This window comes from Gallinula chloropus, assembly GCF_964237585.1.
Source record: "Gallinula chloropus genome assembly, chromosome: 22".
NCBI classification, from domain to species: domain Eukaryota; kingdom Metazoa; phylum Chordata; class Aves; order Gruiformes; family Rallidae; genus Gallinula; species Gallinula chloropus.
Window position 1 is genome coordinate 3,120,514 of NC_140107.1, and position 14,503 is coordinate 3,135,016.

The 14,503-nt window shown below is 56.4% G+C and overlaps 1 protein-coding gene across 1 annotated transcript; it reads right to left on the reverse strand.

The window, feature by feature from the left end:
- Positions 1–76: 76 nt before the first annotated feature.
- Positions 77–13,382, reverse strand: RNF19B (ring finger protein 19B). The gene is made up of 9 exons (XM_084274062.1): positions 12,740–13,382; positions 6,909–7,114; positions 4,808–4,952; positions 4,185–4,347; positions 3,485–3,599; positions 2,899–3,039; positions 2,382–2,589; positions 1,487–1,618; positions 77–872 (listed from the first exon to the last, which is right to left on the reverse strand). The coding sequence occupies exons 1-9, from the start codon at positions 13,330–13,332 to the stop codon at positions 404–406; spliced, it is 2,172 nt and encodes a 723-aa protein (XP_084130188.1). The 5' UTR covers positions 13,333–13,382; the 3' UTR covers positions 77–403.
- Positions 13,383–14,503: the final 1,121 nt, after the last annotated feature.

Below are 14,503 nucleotides of genomic sequence, written 5' to 3' on the forward strand. Positions count from 1 at the left end.
CTGGAAGGCTGCAATGAGGTCCCCCCACAGCCTTCTCTTCTCCAGGCTGAAAGGAGGAGCTGGATGCGAATCAAATGACAACCAGAGTCTTTATTCCAATAGTCCCTTAGGATGGTTGCAGACATACAGACACACGTACATATTTACACTCTTACACATCTCACAGAGCTCGAACCAATAAATTAAAACAAAAAAAGGGGGGAGGGAGGGATTGTGGGGGGTTTGTGGGGTTGGGTTGGTTTTTTTTTTCCTTTTTCTTTTGTTTTTTTTGTCACATAAGAACCAGCAGCTCCCTGGGGTGAGGACTGGGAGCCACCTGGAGATTTGCAAACAGAAGCCAACACGGACAAGACCCTGCCCCAGACGATGCGATGACAGCGAGTGTGCTTCTCAGGAGGCTGGCTCATACTCGGGCTTCGATGCACTCCAGTTGGACAATCTCATCCAGCCTGCAGCCCTCAGCTTGGGCACAGTGGCTCAGGTGGGCACTTGGGCTCTCAGCACCTCTAGCTTTGGGGGTCTGGGGGCAGGCTGCTGCAGTCTGAGAGTGGGGGGAGTCGCATTCATCCGAGGTAATGTCTGGCACGTCGTCCGACTGACTGTCGGAGCTCTCCAGGTCGCTCCGTATGCTCTCAGGCTGGGCCAGGGTGATGTCCCAGGTTTTGCTGGCAAGGCAGTCCTTTTGGTCACAGCTTTGGTGTTTGCACGTCTGGTCCTGCTCACCGTCCTCTTCCTCCTCCTCCTCCTCTTCCTCATTCTCTGCCATTTGGGTGTGGACATGCAGAGAGTCCTCGGTACTGCTGCCGCTGGCCAGCTGGTAGTGACTCGGTTTGGCTTCGATGTCCACCTGGATCTCCATGTTAGTGCACTCCCTGCACAAGAAGCACCCTTGTGTTACTGGGGATGGTTACTGGGGTCGACTGGGTCACCACTCAGCACATCGCAGTTCCCAAACATCAGCAAGGGGCTGCTCACCACCCCATGGCACCTGGGAGACACCACCACCATCACCACCATCACCACCACCACCATCACCACCACCACCACCATCACCACCACCACCACCATCACCACCACCACCACCATCACCACCACCACCACCACCACCACCACCACCACCACCACCACCACCACCACCACCACCACCACCACCACCACCATCACCACCACCATCACCACCACCACCACCATCATCATCACTTGCTGCTTTCAGGTGAGATGATCCCCCAGCTACAAACTGGGAAAGCACCAGAGTCCCTGTGAGCAGCCAGGGACAGACCTTGAGGGTCCTGGGCTATGGATCCCCTCCCCAGCTTCCACATTGCCCATGGAGGCTACTCCCAAACTATCCCCAGTCCTTCTGTGTGAGTAAAAGGACAGATCCCTTCTCCAGCTACAGAAGAGCAGGCTGGTGCACCCACAGTCACCCTCCCACCCGCAGCAGCGCCTTGGGGGGCACCCACCACCACCACTCATGTCCTCCTACCTGTCCTGGGGGTTGTAGGAGCTGATGATGGAGCCAGCCATGGCTCGGGTGCTGGCGTTGTCGCTGATCGCCCCCAGGCTGACCGAGTCTTTGGGGAAAATCTCCTTCTGGACATCAGCCTGAACTTCCAGCCTGCAGAGAAGAGAAGGATTCCTCAGAAATGCCTTAGAGGGTCCCTGAGGGACACCAACCCCTCCCTGTCCATCATGGGAATGCAAGGAACCCTCTGTGCCAATGCAGGTCAGCATAACAGTGTTTAATCCCACTGGTTCCTCTCATCAAGTCTCACTTTTTGGCTCCATTTCAGTAAACCCAGTTCTGTTCTCCATGACGAAGGCAAAGCTGTGTTTACATCTGTGACTCATGCAATTCCTGTGAAGACCAGATTTCCACAGACCCAGTGCATGGCTGTGATTATATCCTGGCTGCCGTATCAACACGTGTCTCTAATTATCCTGCAAACTGACTCACAAGGCAAGTTTTCCTCTAAACTGTGGTGTCACCTCCTGACTTGGAAAGCAGCGACCCAGCTTGCTACAGGAAACACCAAGCTCTACGGGCTGGGCTAAGAGGGCTGGGAGAGGTTTAAGCCACGCAGGCATCTCTGTGCTGTTCCAAATTAACCCAAAGCATCAGCTCTGGAGTTTCAAGGAGCTCAGGAGGGAAGAGAAACTCGTTCTTCTCTTGTCCACCTTGCAAGAACCAGCCTAGCACTGTCTCCAGAAGTACCCTGGTCTGCTGGGACTGGTTATTCCACAAGGGACAGAGAGGTATAAATATGAGGGTGTGACTCCCAGGGCAAAGAAGGACCGCTCCCAAAAATAAGCCTCCTCAACCAACACAGGCATAGGGAGTAGGTAAGACCCTTCCTTGCTGTGCCCACGAGTTGAATTACCTGCTGTACTTCCCCTTGCCTCCCAGGAGGACACCACCACTCAGGGTACCACCCGAGAGGGCGGCGAAGCTGGCTGTCTCGCTGTAGTTGCCCTGCATCACGCTGAGCCCATCGGTGGGGCTGCCGCTGGTGCTCAGCACACTGGTCAGCCCCTCAATGCTGCTTTCGCCAATGCTGGGGTTCTTCAGGGCTCGCCAGGCATCAGCCACTGCAGGGAAGAACAGCACAGGAACTGGGATCAGCAGGGGAACTGGGAGAGCTGGGGGGTCAGACAGCACATGTCTCGTCTGGTTTGGAATGGAGTATCAGAAGGAAGAGGTGATATTTCACTTTGAGAGCTACACAGCTGACGACCAGCAGAAGACAGAAGTAAACAACCACTTCCAGCCAAACCTGGGTAAAGAGAAACATCCCAATTTGGGACATTTTCAGGGCCCCCACAATTTCACAACAAGAGGTGATGAAAGGGTCCAGCTTCACACACACCCCCCCCCCCCTTCCCCAGTTATCACCTTACCTGTGATGGGTCCATCATCTTCATCGAACTCGATTTTCACACCCTTCCCGTTGGCGGTGCTCACTCCACAGCCACCACCTCGGCACAGCGAGATCGGCACGACGCCGTAGACGTAAGCCAGCATGATGGGCACCCCGATACCTGGGGAGCAGCATGTGCTGAGTTAAGAGGAGCTTAAGGCTGAGCAGCGTTGGGTGACACAGGAAGGACTCGTGGGGTAAGGGCACTTTCAGTTAGGTCTGCGCTGCTTTCGATGCAAAATGGTCCTAGAACTTTGCAGACAGATGTTGGGGGAGCCCTTTGTGTTCATGCAGAGCAAGGGAACCCCCAAGAGCACAGACAGCCCCTACTGAACCCCCAAGATATCAGCCAGCAAACCAACCCATGGGTAAAAGCTCCATGTGTCACGGACTCCACCACTGACACGGGCACCTGGTGCTCCAGACAAGCCCAGCGGTGGCTCCAGGCCAAGCCAAGCCCAGGAGGACGTGCAGAGGAGCACAGCACCCTCTGGCCACCCCACCTCACAGGGCTGGGCTACCCACCTGTCTCAGTGACAACTGGCCCAGGGGCTGTGCCCACTTACCTACACTGACGGCAGCAATGACTGGAGAGGCAATGACGGACAGGGTGACCCCACCAGTAATGGCCAGGTTCCTCTTGTGCTTTGAGGTTTTCTTCCCCTCATACCTGCTGTGGATCTGATGGAAGGAGAAACACTGGGTGAGGACAGAGTAGGGCCATGAGCCAACGCCAGCAGAAGACATTAATGAGCCCTTCAAGAACCTCATGTTGACCACAGATCTCCTTGTGGATCGGATCTAGCAGGTGGGTCTGTGTTTATGGACAGAGCTGACGTGCCAATTCTTCCCTCTCCACGCCTCCTCATCAGCACAGACACACGACAGCATCACACAGGTCAGCACCAAAACGAGTGACTTATGTGAGCCAACACGTGATGCTCAGTGTCCAGCCCCCCTCCAGCAGAGCCCACCATCAGGGGAGGTGTTAAAAAGGGACCAGGTTTCTCTTTGGGTGCTCCTGGTTCATGGCACAGGCACAAGAGCAACACAAAACACATTTGAGAGGAATCCAGCCCAAAGGGCTATCAGCCACCACCTTCCCTTTGCCCACACAAAGCCCCCAAGATAAGACAAGGTTTAGAAGAAACAGATGAATTTTGGTTCTACAACAAGACCCACCCTTTTTATCAGCCCTGAATTCCTCGAGCACAGAGAACACCCCGAACCCTCCAGCTCCAGCTGCCTGCTCCCCACAACACCTACCTTCCTCCCAACGTACACAGGGATGCCAATGACCATGGCAGGAATGGCAATGCCAGCGATGAGGGAAATGCCTACGGGAGCGCCGATCAACGTGCCAAGCTGCCACAGAATCTTCTTTTTACGACTCCATGGCTTTTTGCCCCAGAATGTACAGCCAGAGGGACTTAATGGAAGGAAAACATAACCCAAAAAAAGACATTAAAACCACAGCAGTTCCCCAGCATCCCCAAGAACCCCAAGTTCACCCTCCACGTGAGTAAATCCCAAAACTCTGGCATAAATTTGTGTAGACAAGAGGGGGAAAAAAGAGGGTTCCCTCTTTTTTTCCTGTCCCTATCAAGATTATTTTGCTCATGAAGGTTATCACCACATCACCAGGCAGACAGTTAATATCCTGTATGCCAAGAGCTCTCAAATGAAACTGTATCAGGAGGAGCTTTTTGTGGTGTGAAGAACACCTTCAGACTGTAAAGTGGGGAGAAAGTTCAGCTCTTTGGGGCAGAAAGGGGAAAACGGTGAAGTTTTGCTGACTGGTGGGAGAGGCAGGAGGAGGAAAGGCTGACACACGACGTGAACTCCTCCAACCAGCCACAGAGAAGCACATGCCCTGCTCCCCTCCTCACCTGAGGTAATGCAGGTCCGAGATCTCCTTCATACACAGCCAGCAGAACTCGCAGCCGCACACGGCGCACGTCATGTGGTTACAGCTCCCATCGTTCATCTTGATGATGTAAGCGCTGCAACGCGGACACGGCTTGATGTCATCAGCTACGGGGGGAAGAAGCATGGGATGGGGTTGGACTCTGTGCTGTGAGTATGAAGATCAACGAGGGGGCTCTTGGTATAGTCTCAGGGGAGACCTCGTTGCTCTCTCCAAACCCCTGACAGGAGGTTGTGGGGAGCTGGGGCTCAGCCTCTTCTTGCAGATAACCAGCAATAGACTGAGAGGGAATGGCTGCAAGTTGCACCAGGGGAGGTTCTGGTTCGAAATGGGGAGAAATTTCCTCTCCAAAAGAGCAGTTGGGCATCAGAAGGGGCTGCCCAGGGAGGTGGTGGAGTCACCGTCCCTCAGGGTGCTCAAGGGAAGGTTGGATGAGGTACTCAGGGACGTGGGTTAGTGAGTGATAGAGGTGGGAGGGGGATGGTTGGACTGGATGATCTTGGAGGGCTTTTCCAGCCTTAGTGATTCTACAGCCAAAACCCTTGTTTGCTGCACGGGCAGGACACCCTCACTGATCACAGTCAAAGGGAGCAGCTGTGCCTTCAGTTTGTCTTCAGAGCAAGCAGACTGATGAGACAGATCCCACCAAAGCCATCTGCCCAAAAAGCAGGACCAAGCACAGCACTCACTTCTGGAACTCATTCCAGCCTCGGACAGAGGAACACTCTGGGAACAAGTCCTGCCTGCCCCGTGCTAGCCAAGGCAACAGCACAAGAACAAACCATTACTAAACTGCTCCACTAAGGTGACTCATGGGCCAAGAATGACAGAACACACCAGAGAACCAGAGAAACCAGAGAAACTCGGAGGAACTCAGAACCTGCCCTTCCCAAGCAGCCAAACAGGGAACCCTGTCTGCAGCCATACACAGGAACCTGGTACAGGGGCTGTCCAGCACGGAGGCTGTCCAGTGCCCAGCTTGCTGCTGGCAGAGTGGGTTAAAGGTCCTTCATCTCCTCCTTAATTCGGGTGTCATCTGATCGTGGTTACGCAATGGCTGTGCAGTGGTTCAGGGCTTTGCTGGCAGCTTCTGCAACACTCCACCATAGGAAATCCAGCTGCTGAGACCAGCTCGCACCTTATTAATCACCACACTGAATCCAGCAAGAACGGGGTGGGGAAAAAACCACTGTCTCAAGAACCTCCCTTTCAGTGGCTAAGTGCTAAGCTCTTCCTGGCAGGGACCTCCTTTAAAAGGGTGAAAAAAAAAACAAACCCAAACCCAACCCAACTCAGAAACTCTTGTTTCACAGGCTGTGGTAACATCTGTGCTGTCTGTTTTCAGGGTCCCTCTCACCAGGGCAGGCTGAAGCTCGAGAGCTCTCTAAGCCACCCCCAAACCACTCTGTTCTAAAGATGTGTATTAACACCCAAACTCCTGACACAGAAGGAAAAGTGGGGAGTTTTGTTTGGGGGCAGGACAGGGCTTTATGAAATAGCCTTACTGCCCACTGCCAGAGTCAGTATGGTTATTTTTAATGAACTCAGCCTCCACCCTCACTCCTGCCAGGCAGTGTAGGAGTCTGAGAGCTGGCATTTTTACCCATCCCCGACATTACTAACACCTAACAGCGCACGCAGCGAGGTTCCCCACACTCAGCTAGGCATGAATGCTACTTTTTTACTACAGCAGCAGCCAAATTTGAAGCTGGGAGGATAAGAAGTGCCTATTTGTTCAGCGTTTAGCTGGGCAGGAAGCGAGAAGATCCAAGATCAAAACAGCCACAAGCCTAGCTGGGGCGGATGAGGGGAGCTGCCGTGATGCAGAAGGGCCCAAAGCACGTCGTCACGTCCTGGTGTGTTTTGTATTCTTGGAGGAGCCCGATGGATTTGTTCTAAGGGGGGGAATGACTTGAGTTTTACACCCGTTCTCACCCTGGTGACCCTCAGCTGCGCCACGCACAGAGCTCCTTGCAAGGTGCTAACCCCCTCAGCCCTCCACCCCCTGGCTTTGCAGCTACAGTAACCAAAAAAAAACCAACCCCCCCCAGGTGAATCCATACCCGGCCCGGATTCCTGTCCGTAGCTGAGGCCAGAGGTGTGCTTGGTTCGTACTCGGAGCGTCTGCGCCCGTTGCTGGCGGGCCATGTCGCAGGTCTGGTTGGGGTGCCATATCTGCTTGCAGTGGTAGCAGAACTCTGTCTGGCAGCCGTCCCTCTCACAGGTCAGCTTGGGGCAGCTGGCGCAGCCGTAGGCGATCACCGCGTAACTGGAGGAGGAAGGCACGGGGTGAATTAGTAAGAGGCAAAGTTATCAAGCGACAGCCTTTCAAATCAGCCTGCCCGGGGGCAGCACGGGAGGTATCACAGCCTGAGCTGTTCTGCTGCAAGCAGCTGGTGGAAGAGGTGCTGTGGTGAGACCTCAAGCGATGCTGAGCGACGTGGTCTTTCACCCACAGAGCCTGTGGCAGCATTGCCCCCCTAGGGAAAGGTCAGCAAAAGGAGAGTGGGTGGGTGGTCCACCTCTCCCACCTCACTTCTTCCAGCTCTTTTCCCACCACTGTCCACACAGCAGCATGGATGCCAGTGCAGTTCCTGCTCTCTCCCATCCTGTGGCTCGCACTGCTGGGCCTGAAATTAAGCGGTGCTAACTGGGTTACTGGGGGCAGACACCTTTTACACAGACAGCTTAGAAGATCAAGTTCTCTCCTCAATAACTCCTGGCAGTTCTTACTGTCAATTCAGACAGAGCAGATTTGTCTTGCCCTGCTAACAGCTCACTGGTTCTGCTGGTTCGGGCTCCTGGGACAGGCTCGTGCTGCTCTCTCCAGGTGCCCATGGCCAAATGCACATACCCCACGTCCTCAGGACAGGCACAGGGGTGGATGCAACACGGCCCAGATGGGTCTAGGAAAGCTTAGATTGTCCTGGGCACTTCAATCAGCTGAATGGTTCCAAAAACCAAAATGGAACAAGAGGGGTTCCTATGCTCAGCTTGTCTCAAGAAGAAAACTCTTCTCCATCCACCCCAGAGTTTCCTTTGAACGAGCAGTGAAGAACAAGGGAGGAAGCCAAAACTTGAGTGAAAACAACTGGACGCACAGGGGAGGGAAGGCAGAGTCAGGGTGTTGGAGCAGCGGCAGCATGACGCTGCCAGAAGGAAGCGCGGTGCAGACACAGGAGTCTCAGCGGCATCACTGAGCCCCACCACAGGAAAGCAGACTTGGGGTCACCTAAGAGGAGGTTGTTTCCGCTGGCAGGGGCTGTGGTGAGCAGTGCCAGAAGCGCCTTCCAGTTCTGCACCACCAGGATGGCAAAGGGTGTATTTTCTGTTGCTCATCCTCAGTATTTCTGTCAGCGGTCAGAGGAGAAGAACTCCTGTTTAAGGTTTTCTATTTAGAGCTTGTGTAGCTCAAGTTGTATTTGCCTCTTCTCCGAGGCAGCAGCGTGAGAACCACTCAATGTGTCATACCACAATGATTCATATCCCGTGGGAGTTTTAAGCAACTTCATCCTGCCCGGGTGCGACATAAGCACTAAAGAAACAACATCTCCACGACAAGCACGGGGCACGATTTATGGGGGTCTCTGTGCACATCAACAGCTGCACACTCCTGGATGTGAAGCCAATATTGGAAGAGAGGCAGGACACTGATGGCCTGGGGGCTTGGGAGGGACAAACTTGACCTGTGTTGACTCCTGTGCATCTTGTCTAGGATGCTATTCCACTAAGCATCCCTACCCTGCCACTATCATACAGCCAAAGACCAACGCCTGGCAAAAAGAAACCCACCCCAGCTACACCTGGCCAGCTGTGTTATGACACGCTGCCATTTCAAACCCTAACAGCAGGCTAGGAAAGCTCAGGGTGATATTTTAAGCGATCCCACGCTCCAAAATTAACCCCTCACCAGAGATGTGGGGTGTTTTTAGACACTGGAGCAAATCCTAAGAGAAACTAAAGTGCTCATCATTTATGTTTTATTCTGAGAGCTGAATTGGCAAATATGATGGATGAGCCCACAAAGGGAAAGAAACCACACAGCTGCCTGTCAGGGGGAGACAGACCACATCTCCCAATTCAGTTCAAGGGTGACTCAAAAGGGGCTGTTGAAGCGATGTGCCTGGGATTAAGCCATGGTGGGGCCTGGATGGCCAGCACACGCCCGCTCGTCACCTGGCCTCCGACACATCGCTCCATCAATAGTTGCTTCCAGGTTCAAGCCAGGTTCAAAGCAAAACACTGCTTTTTTCCCCAGGCAGCAAGGACAGCAAGCATCTTCTGGGCTCCATCAGGAGAGGAGTGGCCAGCAGGGACAGGGAGGTGATTGTCCCTCTCTACTCTGCCCTCGTGAGGCCCCATCTGGAGTCCTGTGTCCAGATCTGGGGCCTGCAATACAAGAAGGATGTGGAACTGTTGGAGAGGGTTCAGAGGAGGCCACAAGGATGATTAGAGGGCTGGAGCACCTGCCCTACAAAGAGAGGCTGAGGGAACTGGGCTTGTTCAGCCTGGAGAAGAGAAGGCTGTGGGGGGACCTCATTGCAGCCTTCCAGTCCCTGAAGTGAACTTATAAACGGGAGGGGATTCGACTTTTTAAAAGAGCAGATAATGGCAGGACAAGGGGGAATGGACTAAAGCTAAAGGAGGGAAGGTTTAGATTAGATATTAGGGGGAAGTTTTTTACAGAGAGTGGTGAGGGGCTGGAACAGGCTGCCCAGAGAGGTAGTGAATTCCCCGTCCCTGGAGGTGTTCAAGGCCAGGTTGGATGGGGCCCTGGGCAGCCTTGTGTAGCTCCAGGCCTGGAGGTTGGTGTCCCTGCCTGTGGCAGGGGGGTTGGAGCTCTGTGATCCTTGGGGTCCCTTCCAACCCAGACCAGTCTGGGATTCTATGATTCTTGAGACCCTGGGAAGCTCACAGGCCCTGGGAAGCTCACAGCTTCCAGCCCAGTTCATGGACAGCCATGAGTTCCCTTCGTTCCTCCTCCTGCCCCTGCTCTGCCTCCCCGGTTGCTTCCAGCCTCATTCACCCAGCTCAGCCTACACAGCTCAGTTTCCTTAAAGCTCCTGTTGTTCTCCCCAGCTCCTAGGAGATGCAGCGTGACATACACTAGACAGCGACGCCACCTGATTGTAGCAAGGGGGGGGGGGAAAAAACCCCAACAAACCAACCCAACAAAGCTGTGAAGGCAGAAAATGATCTGTATTGCGATTGATGGCGCATCAATCGACCACTGTTTCCATGGCAACACGCATTGGTTGATGTGTTGGTCCTCCTCCTCCTCCTCTTCCCAGCAGCACAGCCAGGCTCTTTCATTTATGAAAGACTGCAGAAGGCAGGGGATGCAGCGTGCCACAGGCAGGGGGGTTTGTCCACCATCACCCAGCAGCCCCTTGCTCGCCGGTGGGTGACACGAGCATCACCACACCCCCTCCTCCCCAAGCCCTGCGCTGCTGCTCCGTCTCCCTGCGCCGCACTACTACGGCGGGGAAGCCCACGGTAAATAATTCATACCCTGCCTTTACATAAGCACAGCGACACAGGCTGGCTGGGATGAACGAACAGGGTGAGTAATTCCTCTCCCCACCCCAGAGCCGATTCCAACAGCCTTTGTTCCAGCGCTACAGACGCCAGCACCGCTCCTTCCACCGGAGCTGCCGGCTCTCCCACAGCCCCGCGGTCACTCCTCTGCTCCTCGCTTCTACTGGGCAGCTCTGAGGAAGATGCCAGCTCACATCTTGCCTGGCTCACCCTGTGAACTGGCTGATTGGGGAGGAGGTTATTTTGTTCCCAGGAAGAGCTGTGCATGACACCAGGCTGCCCAAACTGTCAAAGCAACGGTCGGATCAGGCTCCGGCTGGGTTACTATCAAGAAGGCAACGCCCTCCAGGCCATGCTCCTTCCAACCAGACATGGGTGAGGTAGGGCTGAATTTACTCCCTACCCCGAGCACAGATCAAGATCGAAGCAGCCAAAGAGCTGAGAATCTGTAAGGAGGAACTGGGTTTTCTCTAGCTGGTTAACAGCAGGGGCATTCCCTGCTCTGCAGGCAGAACAACCTGCTCTATCCCCCTCACCTCATCCCTAGTGCTATGGAAGCATCAAGATCCAGCGCTTGACTTTGCCTCAGAAAGGAGCAGAGAGCTGTTGTTGTTCATTATTAAGACGGCCCTGTGAAGAAAGAAGCCCTTATGGAAGGCTGTGAAATGGGTAACCAGAGCCAGGTTAACCGATTTGCATAGGAAGGCTATTACACCGCTCTGATTAAATCTTCACAACCGTCCCTCCCACCACGCTTTCCATTCCCACTACTAGGTCAGATTTTCCTTTCATGTTTCCTTTCATGAGCTGCAATCCAAGCTGAGCTCTCGCTAAACTTCACGGCGCTTCCCCGAGTTTCCCTGAACAAAGCCCGTTTCCAGACAGCTCTGGCTTAGGCTCAGACAGAAACCTAACAGAGCTCATTTGGAGGAAAAGAGAAGAGAAAATGAAAGCAACACACAGATAATGATAAAGTCATCGAGCTTGGCTGGGCTGACTTCTGGACAGACAGACGTTTCCTCACTCAGGCAATGGATAGTGAGTCAACATCACTCCTGCGTGCTGGGCATTCACGTCCTCACTGGGAAAAAGTGACCGTTTACGGTTCCTTCTTCACCAGTGTGGAAGCTGCAGGGTGTCCCCGTGCCCTGTCCCCACAGCTCACGGTGACACCCGCGGCCGGGAAACTCCACGCTTCCTATTTGTGCAGAAAAAAAAAAGCTTTCTTTTAAATTCAGGAAATGATGGCTCAGCCAAAAGCCCCTTCGAGTCCTGCCCTTCGTACCGGCCTCGTCTGTCTTTCCACAATCCCCAAGGTCAAATCCTAGTGCTCTAGCAAGGTAGTAGAGATAGATGGAGTGTCATTTTGGTACCCGAGGCCCATCAAATGGCCTCAAGAGACAGCTGACAGGCAAGCACAGAACACCTGCAGTGAGGGCTCTTTGTGTGACTCGGCAGGACCAGAAGTGTGTATCAGCAGCAGTACCCCACGGGGGGCAAGCCATCCCTGTGCTGTCCTGGGACCCCTGTGGGGATGGGCAGCACCCCAGCACGACAGCAGGTCCCAGGAACCATCCCAGCCAGGATACCATCCCCAGGATGTGCTGGGAATGGGGCAGCACCCCAGCAGGCCCCAGGAACCATTCCCATCGGGATACCAGCCCCAGGATGTGCTGGGGATGAGCAACACCCTATCAAATCCCAGGAACCATCGCAGCTGGGATACCATCCCCAGGATGTGCTGGGAATGGGGCAGCACCCCAGCAAGGCCCCAGGAACCATCCCAGCTGGGACACCATCCCCAGGATGTGCTGGGGACGAGAGGCACCCCAGCAGGCCCCAGGAACCATTCCCATCGGGATACCAGCCCCAGGATGTGCTGGGGATGAGCAACACCCTATCAAGTCCCAGGAACCATCGCAGCTGGGATACCATCCCCAGGATGTGCTGGGAATGGGGCAGCACCCCAGCAAGGCCCCAGGAACCATCCCAGCTGGGACACCATCCCCAGGATATGCTGGGGACGAGAGGCACCCCAGCAGGCCCCAGGAACCATTCCCATCGGGATACCAGCCCCAGGATGTGCTGGGGATGAGCAACACCCTATCAAATCCTAGGAACCATCCCAGCTGCGATACCATCCCCAGGATGCCCTAGGGATGGATGAGCCACACCCCAGCAGGTCCAGAACCATTCCCCTTGGGATGCAGCCACCTGTCCCAGGACGGGCAGCACCCCACCAGGGTGGGGCATCCCCCTTTCCTGATCCATCCCAGGACAGACGGGTCGTCCCCCCCTCCCCAGGCAGCCCCAGGGCGGAGGGGACAGCACACCCCCCCCCCCCCCCATCACTCACCCGCAGTCGGGGGCCGGGCACCAGCGGCAGTCGGGGTCGGCGGCGAGGCAGCGGCGCAGCATGAACTCCTCGTACTTGGCGACCAGGTGCGGGGAGTCGCGGAGGAGGCGGCGGATGTCGGCGGGGTTGAGGCGCTCGCTGCACTCGGGGCAGCAGATGTTGACGCGGGACTCGGTGATCTCGATGCGGAGGTACTGCCGCAGGCAGGCCCCGCACGACCGGTGCGGGCACGACAGCAGCCGCGGGGCGTTCTCCGCCGGTTGCCGTACCAGGCACAGCGGGCATTCCAACTCCTCTTCGCCGCTACCCTCCGGGACCACCGCAGCTTCCTCGGGAGGAGGCGGCGGCGGCGGAGGAGGCGGCGGTGGGGGAGGCGGCGGTGGGGCCGGCGGGGCGGCGGGAGGCGGCGGCGGGGCGGCGGGAGGCGGCTCGGCCTTGGAGCGGCGGCGGCCGCCCGCGGCGGAGGCGGCGGCGGCGGAGAAGACGCTCTGGAAGGAGAGGCGGCGGCGGCGGCGGCCGGGCTTGGGGCACTTGGCGGCGGCCGAGTGGATGGAGGAAGAACGCGGCGACTCGGAGTCCCGCTCGGAGCCCATGGCTACCGGCCCCGGGGCCGCTTAGTTGTCGGTCAGCGGCGGCGGCTGCAGCGCTGCGCGAAGGTCGTCCCGTCAACCCAGGGGCTCCGACCGCCGCCTCCGCCGAACTGCAACGACAGCGGCCCCGCCGCCGGTGAGCGCGGCCCCGCCCGTCGCGCCCCGCCCATCGCGCCCCGCCTCCCCCGCCAGGAGCGCGGCCGCCGCTGCCGCCATTTTGGTTGCGGGCAGCGCCCCGGGCAGGTGTGGAGCTCCCCGAGCCCGGTGCGGCGGTGGCTGCTCCCGCCCCCGTCCCTGTCCCGCCACAGCCCCTGCCCCGAGGAGCTCTGAACCACCTCGGCAGCGGGGGGCCGTGGGGTAGCGCTGCCCAACCTCCTTCCCCTCAGCATCCCACCACAGGCCTTGCCTGGCACACTGCTGCCCACCCCAGCGCGGCCCATCCCAGCCTGACAGCCTGGACCAGCCCGGGGCTTCGCTCTGTGCCAGTCCTGGCGCTCCTGCTGGGTTCTGAAGGGGCTGGTGCTCTCCTGGGGGTTGTTGTTCTTCCCCCTGGGGCAGTTTGCTTTTGACAGTGCCTCATGTTGAAGGGGGTTCTGCAGGCAAAGAGCCTCCCTGAGTGCATCGGGCCTGCCTGAGCTTCTGGCCCTGGCTGCGTGGCCTGCCTTTGTGATACCTGTGAAGAGACATGGGTACCTGTGCAGAGATTTACTCCCTTCCCCGAGTGCAGGCTTTAGCCTCTTTCATACCAAGGCACCAGCGCTGCAACCTGCATCCTCCGTGGAATCTGAGAGGCCTCCGTTCCCATCCGGGTGCCCACGGGGGTCTGCCAACCTTGGCTCCCTTTCAGACAAGCGAATGGGAAGGATGCTGCCTCTTACTGTGCTGGGGAAGCGAAGCAGAAAGCTCTGCTGTGCCCATGAAGTGCCACGTTACATGGGCACAGAAGGGGCTGCCTGCCCGGTAGACTGTCGGCTTCTGACTGGACAGACTGCAGCTACTCACCCAACATGGCAAGTGCAGCTTCATCCCTGTCTTCCAGCTACTGCTGTTCCTAAAATCGTTTCTCTTAACTAACCCTATTTGCATAGTTGTTACCAGGCTCCTTCCTGGCTGCGGAGGGCCCTGCTTGGCACTTCTGGGATGGAGAAAAGGGTTTAACAAACCAAACCCAGGC